The sequence below is a fragment of the Sinocyclocheilus anshuiensis genome, unplaced genomic scaffold (assembly GCF_001515605.1).
Source record: "Sinocyclocheilus anshuiensis isolate Anshui unplaced genomic scaffold, SAMN03320099.WGS_v1.1 scaffold758, whole genome shotgun sequence".
Classification (NCBI taxonomy): Eukaryota; Metazoa; Chordata; class Actinopteri; order Cypriniformes; family Cyprinidae; genus Sinocyclocheilus; species Sinocyclocheilus anshuiensis.
Genome location: NW_015548126.1, coordinates 2,210,198 through 2,218,809, shown reverse-complemented (window position 1 = coordinate 2,218,809; position 8,612 = coordinate 2,210,198). Strand labels below are relative to the sequence as shown.

At 34.6% G+C, this 8,612-nt stretch overlaps 2 protein-coding genes across 4 annotated transcripts in view; one reads left to right on the top strand and one right to left on the bottom strand.

Moving 5' to 3' along the window:
- Window positions 1-2,547, top strand: part of LOC107704780 (serine/threonine-protein kinase DCLK1-like) — a 42,043-nt gene extending 39,496 nt beyond the window's left edge. For 2 of the 3 annotated variants that reach the window (XM_016507803.1, XM_016507804.1), the window contains one exon: window positions 1,938-2,547. In XM_016507803.1, the coding sequence (XP_016363289.1) occupies window positions 1,938-2,123 (186 nt within the window). In that variant the 3' untranslated portion in view covers window positions 2,124-2,547. Of the gene's footprint in view, window positions 1-356; window positions 431-1,937 lie in introns of all 3 variants that reach the window. The other variant, XM_016507805.1, reaches the window with a different exon arrangement.
- A 3,950-nt stretch (window positions 2,548-6,497) lies between these two features.
- LOC107704698 (neurobeachin-like) overlaps window positions 6,498-8,612 on the bottom strand; it is a 282,564-nt gene continuing 280,449 nt past the window's right edge. The window contains exons 55-56 of the mRNA XM_016507685.1: window positions 7,881-8,032; window positions 6,498-7,785 (exon numbers count right to left, since the gene is read on the bottom strand). Of these exons, the coding sequence (XP_016363171.1) occupies window positions 7,695-7,785; window positions 7,881-8,032 (243 nt within the window). The 3' untranslated portion in view covers window positions 6,498-7,694. The remainder of the gene's footprint in view (window positions 7,786-7,880; window positions 8,033-8,612) is intronic.

Here is an 8,612-nt window from a genome sequence, read left to right as displayed (position 1 = left end):
TTTTTTTGTGTGTGTGTGTGTGTGTGTGTGTGTGTGTGTGTGTGTGTTTTTTAAGAATGTGTCTTACTGACCCCATATATACGTATTTATGTTTGGCTTTATTTGCACATTGCTTTGCACGTTTACTGTTTCATTAGCTTCATACATAGTTGTTTTTATTTCCCAAACTGACTGTCTCTATACAGTATGTAGAAATGGTGAAACATTATTAGCACTTTACTGTTCTTGTTTTGAAGAACTACCTCTTAATATAACGCCATTATTGAACAGCACCTCGTGGCTCAAAGCTTGTGCTGTTTTACAAGGTGAAAGTAAACATCTGTTCTGTTGAGTTGCACTCATTTCTCTCTGCTCAGCCGGACAAGGGGTTTACCATCAAGCGTTCAGGGTCTTTGGACTGCTACCCGCACCCAGGGATGTATTGGATAAGGTATGCCCACAGAGCGGCAGTGTTTCCATGGCAGCGTGCTGGCAGTCTCCATAGTCCCTTTCCTTTCACACTCTGTGCCTCGTGCTATACAGTGGGGTGATGCATTGCTTTTTGCTATTAATGATTTTAAGTTCATACTTTTTGCTTTCTGGTGGTGCTTTGCTGAATTCTGTTTGTCAGTGCTTCACTTTTCTCTTTCTTTGCTCTGTGTTATTGTTTAGTGCCGTTTATCTTTGCCTTCTGAGGAGCTTGGACACTTGAAGTGTACATTTACTACCCAGCATGCATGACACTGCTGGTTATGAGTTACACACTGGCTTGATTGTATTCGTTTCTGTGCTGGATATACTGCAGAATGCAGTGAAAGTGTTTGGTGTGCACATGTATGTGTTGTTGGGAGAGCTGTAGAAACTAAGTGCTGAAATTGATAATGAAAACAGAAATAATTTTTGATTAGTTAGGTCTGGACTCTTTCATTGTGTGCAATAAAAAAATAAATACATAAAATGTGACCCTGGACCACAAAACCAGCTAGGATAGGACAATATTTGGCCGAGATACAAATATTTGAATAGAAAACTGGTTTTCTGGAATCTGAGGGTGCAAAAAAAAAATCTAAATATTGAGAAAATGGCCTTTAAAGTTGTCCAAATGAAGTTTTTAGCAATGCAATGCATAACCCATACAATGTATTGTTGGCTATTGCTACAAATATACCCGTGCTATTTATGACTGGTTTTGTGCTCCAGGGTCACAAATGGTAATGATTTATTTTTGTGTAAATTGTTCATAAAAACATTTTCTGTAATTATTGCATTAAATTGAATCTGACAGTTTACAAAAACAAATGAACATAATATAATATTTCAAACATAATATTACATTCTAAATAATATTTGGGGATTTGGAGTCATTTTTAAAAATAAATTAATACTTCTATTCAGCAAGGATGCATTAAAATGATCAAAAGAGACAGTGAAGGCTTAAAATATATATTTCAAATAACTGTTATCAGCAATGAATAAGAAAGAATGAATTCAGATAGAAAACAGTTAATTTAAAATTTTAATATTTTCAAAATGTTATTTTTACTGCACTTTTGATTAAATAATTGTAGCTTTGTTGAGCATAAAAAACTTTTTTGAAAATCATTAAAAAACATTACTCATCCCAAACATTCATGTATACATTTTGTGTATATATTTTTATTATTTATATAATTTAACAAACATTTAACATAATTAAAAAATATTTTGAGATGTAAGGAGTTCACTATGCTTTTTGCACTGCTTCTAAATAGTTCACTATAATCACCGGGTTTTTAACACTTTAACCACAGTTCAGTCTTAATTCAAAAACACAAGTTTTGATTTAGTTGTCTTGAAAAGTCACTGTTTAATTGTAATCCACATGCAAATGAAAATATGTTAGCCTGCACCCATCCGATCTCTCTGCCCGTTGATTCCTGAGCAGTCATTCACTGTCCCATGTCCCTCGTGTTCCCCAGACCACCCCTCTTGATAAGGAGAGGCAGGTTTTCAGACGAAGACGCCACCAGGATGTGAAAGCGGCTGCTCCCCGCTGCACCCAGAGCACCTTCCCCTCCAGCGCCGCCACCGGGTTCATCTCAGAGTCAGAGGACATTTCCCCCAGCTCGGCCGAGACGGTCCGCTCTCCCACATCACCGTTTTAAGCCCAAACCCGGTCTTGGCAGGAACCAATGGAAAATTATCTAGAAATAAAGGTAAATTGACTTGTGAATAGCGAATGATAACAGTTTTGAATAGGAACGTTTGTTACATGGAGCAGATGTGATTAACTAGGACTGGATGGGCTGGTTTAGTGAGGGGTGTAAAAATAATCTCACACTCTTAGCAGTATTCATCCGAAATGAGAAGCCCTTGTCATTGTTTAAGAGTTTTCTCTTCATCAACTACATTTGGTGCTATAAGAGGTTTTGTTTGTAGACCATCCTATCAGTAAACCGCCTCTCTTTTGCGCCCTCTAGTGTTCGATAGAAAGTAATGCAGCCAAACCTCCCACTCTGTTTCGTTATCACACACATGGCTGTCTGTTTCTACCTATAATAAACCTGAGATGTCTTAGCATTTTTCTTTTACGCGTGTTTTTACCTTTTGTACGAACTTTATATATTTTAAATATTTTAGGTTTGTACATTTATTTCAAACTGATAACTTATATTGACATTTCAGCATTTTCTTTGAGAAACATGTTTTCTGTCTGTCGGTTAGACATTAGAATGTTCTTTCTAAAATGTGTAAAATGCCTGAATAGTTGAAGCTCTTTTTGATGTATGTGGAAAAAGAAAAGCTTGTTTGAACTTAATGAAATCCAAGCCATGGGTGCTGATTTAACATGTATGCTGCTGCTATAATCTCTTCTCTGTAAGTTCAGTTCTGTCAGTAGGCTACCACTTGTCATGAAGATAAATAGATCGTACAGCTACTTCCCAGAATTTGAATTCCTTCTCAGAATGTTAATTTTACGTTAACGAGAGAACCGAATGTACGATTATTGTTTTATTTTAAGAAGTAGCGTAATGGAAAACAAAGACGCACTAAATGTCTACTACTGATTTTAAAAGGTAGCCTACATTTGGACTAAAATTGTGCATATTTGTCTTTTTTAAGTGGAATGTAATATTTTAGTCTGATCTTTTTTTTTTTTGCATTCAGCAGTGTAATGTCTAAACAAAAAGTCAATTTTAATTTGAATGTATGTTGTTGTTTTTGTCACACGATGGGCAAATATGACACGACAGAATGATACCCGTTTCCACCATAGATATGGACTAAAAAATAATAATAAAAAAGGTCATTGTGAATTTTCATCCCACAATTCTGACTTTTTTTCTTTAAATTCTGAGGAAATAAAAGTCAAAATTGCAAGATATATACTCAGAATTGAATGTATGTTGTTGTTTTTGTCACACGATGGGCAAATATGACACGACAGAATGATACCCGTTTCCACCATAGATATGGACTAAAAAATAATAATAAAAAAGGTCATTGTGAATTTTCATCCCACAATTCTGACTTTTTTTCTTTAGGAAATTTCTTGAGGAAATAAAAGTCAAAATTGCAAGATATATACTCAGAATTGTGAGGGGAAAGTTAGTTTTGTGAGATAAACGCAGAATTGAGAGATGTAAACTCGGAAATGTGAAAAAAAAAATCATAATTGTGAGATAAGCTCGGAAACAAAAAAATTTAATTGTGAGATAAAAGATTGCAATTATCTTCTGTTATTGTTTTTATTTTTATTCAGTCACGGAAATGGGCTCCTATAGTAATGATTTATGGGCTCAAAACAAGAAAAATTGTAGACAAATGTTCACTTTTTACCTTAAGATTGTAAGAGACTGTAGTTCATTATACTTTAAGTACCTTTTTTAAAGCAGTTTAATCATAATTGTTCAAATCCACAGAAATTCCAACATAAGGACCCACTTTATATTAAGTGTATGTAATACCAGCCTATTATAACATTTAACACTTATTGTTTTTTTTTAAGTTTTGCTTTTATTTAAAAAATACCTGCATGTTATTACATCTGTATTTATTTATTTTTGTAATTACATTCACTTTATAATTACACTGTTGTCCCTAACCCATCTCCCACCTTAATAGCAGCAAAAGTGTTTTGCAATACATCATGAACACAATTGTACATTGTACCAAACAATTATTTTTCTGCTAGAAGTACTTAAAGTTAAAGATGGATGAAGTTAAAGATGCCTAATATAAAGTGGGACCCAACATAGTATTTAGCTGCATTATATACACAAAAAGTTAGCTATTCAATTTGTGTTACTTGGCCATGTCTGGGCTTCAAATTTCTTATCTATGTATACAGTACAGTTTCATTCCTTTATGTGGTGTTTTGTGGAGTTTGCACACTTACTGTAAAAGGCTGGGTGTGTTTCTCTTGCATGTGATCTGAGTGTGAGTGCTTTTAATATTCATTTGCTATACCGTCAAGACATGTTGACCCCATCTACAAGCAACTAGTTTCAGTGAAGACCAGTCTTGGTTATGTTTGTGCTTCTCGATATTTAACATTGTTATACAGCTTATTGAAGCCTCCAGCATGTAAAGGCTTCAGGTGACACGATGAAGGGGTGAAAAGCACAAAGGCTAAAAGAGTAGTTCTTTAAAGTATAGCATGTTTTTGCTTTTTAATAAAAAATGTATCTGTTGTGTTTGCTCGTCAAAATTAGACTAGAACCCAATCCATGATCAACCTATTTTTCAATAGGATGTAGATCGATTCATTATAATATAGGAAATATTCTAGCTCATATGCAAAATTCAGTGCACAAGCATTGATTACACATTGTATATTTGTATAGATGTATATCCGCTTGTCAATTGTCTTTCCATCAAATGTCATTTAGGCTTGACTTTCTTCCTGGAGGAAGAGTCTTTGCTTCCTAGTAGCATTGAACAGTGGTGCATTCAGCAACAAGCCAAACCTGTGAATAAATGATTCCTCAAGCAGAAACCTGTGTCAGTTTACTCAGAATGATAATGTATAGAAGGAGATTTTCATTGTTATGCATGTTTCCTTCAGCCACAATAGAGCTATTCACACTTGAAATAGTTCACACTTGAAAATTCTAAACCACGTTTCACAATGCTCATATTTTACCCGGGGTTAAAACGTTAACTGACATTTCAGACTCAACATTCCTAAACAGTTAGGTTATCGTTTGCATATTTTCGGTGTCTGTCATTGATTGGACGAACGCAGCACGCGACCTGGAATTATGGAAGGCGGACTAATGTTTGTACTGAGTGGACTATACATTTTAGCGTAAAAAAAAGGTCTATTCTTCCCTCAATTCACGTGTTTCTGTCACCAAACGACTGTTTAGACATGGCGCGATGTTTCCGTGACTGTCCAAAGAACCAGTCGTGAAATTTTAACCACATTGACCCGGAGCAGTTTCATCAGGTAAAAAGCGGTGCTAACCCCGATTTAAATAAGGATGAAACGTTCCTTTACCCAGGGCTAAAAACCGGGGTTAGAACGTCGAAAACCCGGGAATAAGTGAATGTAACTGAAGGAACGTAAAAGAAAGAACTGAAAGTGTTGTTCTCAAATGCACATGTATTTTGGACCACAAAACCTGTCACAAGGGTCGATTTTTTGAAATTGAGATTTATACATCATCTGAAAGCGAAATAAATAAGCTTTCCATTGATGTAAATTTGTTAGGATAACACAATATTTGGCTGAGACGCAACTATTTGAAAATCTGGAATCTGACGGTGCACCAAAAAAAAAAAAAATCTAAATATTGAGAAAATCGCCTTTAACATTGTCCAAATGAAGTTCTTAGCAATGCATATTACTGGAACATGATCTTTACTTAATATTCTAATGATTTTTGGCATAAAAGAAAACTCGACAATTTTGACCCATACAATGTATTGTTGGCTATTGCTACAAATATACCCGTGCTACTTATGACTGGTTTTGTGGTCTAGGGTCATAAAAAAAATGTGTTATATATATATATATATATGTGTGTGTGTGTGTGTGTGTGTGTGTGTGTGTATGTATGTATGTATATAAGCTGCATTTGTCATTTGTAGCTACTCAGTGCAGTACATTTGATCATTTTTTATTATAAATAAAAAGTAGGCAAATACAGTTCTCTCATCACAATGATTCACTAGGACATACTGAACAGTTTTAACTAAAAAGTAACCAACTTAAACACATCTGCTGAATTAGCAGGCACCTTCACTTGCAATGTCAATGTTTCTGATGGAAAATATTCTCATCAAATAAATCATCTGAAATCTGAGGCATTTTAACATAAATATGACATTAAGGTAAACTCATTTTTAAGGTTTTAAAAAGAACCATTGCTCAGTATATCAAATCTAAATGTATTACTGTAAATAAAATGTTAAGTATGGCACCATATTTACTGAATGTGGCTTGGCAAAAAAATTAAAAATGCTTCTTACAGCAGAATATTTCACATATTTGCACTAAAACAATTAAAAATAGTTTAGCCTTTTTGATTCATAAACTGAGTTATAGATTTGATTTACATATGTAAGAGAATCAAAGATGCACATACATAATGTATTGCTTACAGCAGTGATTTTACAATGTTATTTTCTGATTTCAAGTGCAATTCTGAAAGGTGCCAGTAGAACAATTTAAGACAGTAAAGGAATATAACAAATAATATTTAATGCACACCATTCATACTAATAGTCTGACATCATGTGAAAGCTTGGTGTAAGCAAATATGAAAATATTCAAAATAAAAAACAGTTATAGGTGCAAATACCAGTCTAAAAAACCTCACCATTGTCTTTTCACATGTGTAAAACCATGTATAACTTTAAATGATAAAACTGCAAAAGAATTACAATGATATTTGCCCAGATGCAGCATCAGCGTCGACCCTCATTTAGAGCTTGACCAAAAAGATGTCTTTAATGCTGCATACATCAAGAAGTCCAGATACATCTGAGATAAAATACATCCACACCAGACAAACCATTCATCCTCACAAGGAGAATGTCTGAACGAACATTACAGGACGTCACATTAAACAAAAAGCATCTTTTCTTTTTTTCTTTGCAATCATAAAAAATATTTGATGATGTCAAAATGCATAAACACAGGACAAACAGAATTAAATTGCAGAATAGTTCAGAAAGCAGCCTCACAGACAAGTTTAAAAGAAATGGTATAGCATTTACATACATGAGCTCAGCATCAGAGGGAGGACTTTTACTTATTTATTGTTCAGGTAGCTTTTCTTTCCCAAGGGCCTGTAGAAAAAAACCTAGAGAAAGTGAAATATGCTGCAAGCCAGTAGAAAATAAACCTCGTAAAAATATTGTTATTGGTTCTCTATGCAAAGTGTCACGGTTACAGTTAAAATGACGTGAGTACGAGTAAAAAGGCTGTTTTTGACAAGACTATTGTTGGCTCAGATGACAATTAGATCAAATAATTTGTGATGAAAAACTGGCCTCCATCTGTGCTCTGTGCTCTCTCCACTGTCATCTGTCAATTGCTCCTGTGCATTTCTGAGACACGTATACTTTTGCTCAAGCAGCTGGATCTCAGTGTAGGTTACTGCACTTCTCCAACTAGCGTTGTGTCATTTCTTGATCCATATTCCATATCTTCAGTTGCTACATCACCTCCCGTAATGGCACGTTACCGCCCGAGGCTGCAGCTGGCTGTCACTGGCTGATCACTCTCAGTACCCGTTCTGATGCTCAAAGTGCCAGCGGTTAAAATCAATGTTGAACGCCACGATGCTGCCAGACGCCATGCCTGTGATCAGAGTCCTGGAAACATGGAAAACGGAGTCAGGTTTAAACCAGTTTAGGATTTGTTTGTACAGTTTGTCTCTGCGTGGTGAAAGTGTAAACTTGAGTTTGACCTCTGATCGTGTGACAGGTCCATGGCTCGGATGCCGGCGTCACAGCCGGGGTAGACGTACAGCTGTTTGAATTCACAGGCCTGCCAGACCTCCACCACCCCGTTATCTCCTCCAGTCACTAGATTCTGCCCATCACTGCTCAGGAGGATGGCCTGAGGAAATACAGCTCAGAGTACTGTATTTTCAACTTTAGCAACCTACTCTACCATTCAAAAGTTTGGGGGCATTTTTTTTTTTTTTGAAAGAAAGAAAGAATGAAAGTAATACATTTATTCATCAAGGACACATTAAACCAAATAATAATTTCAGTAAAAAGACAATTATAACGTTCGAAAATTTCAAATAATTGCTGCTCTTTTGAACTTTCTATTCAGCAAACATACTGAAAAAGTATCGAAACTTGCACAAAAATATTAAACAGTATTTGTTTTCAACATTGATAATAAGAAGAAATAATATTTCACAATACTACTGTTTTTACTGTATTTTTTTTTTTAAATCAAATTAATGCAGCCTTGGCAAACATAAGAGACTTTAAAAAAAAATAATACAGTTACAAAATCTTACCAACCCTGATGCTTTAAAAAAATGCAAAATATAATAATAATTTACATTATATTACAAAATTTATATATGCTTCCAAATTATTTTAAAACTATGCAGTTATTATTATAAAATAATATATAAGGACATAAATATAATGTAGTGTTTAAAACAATTAATAAAAAATTA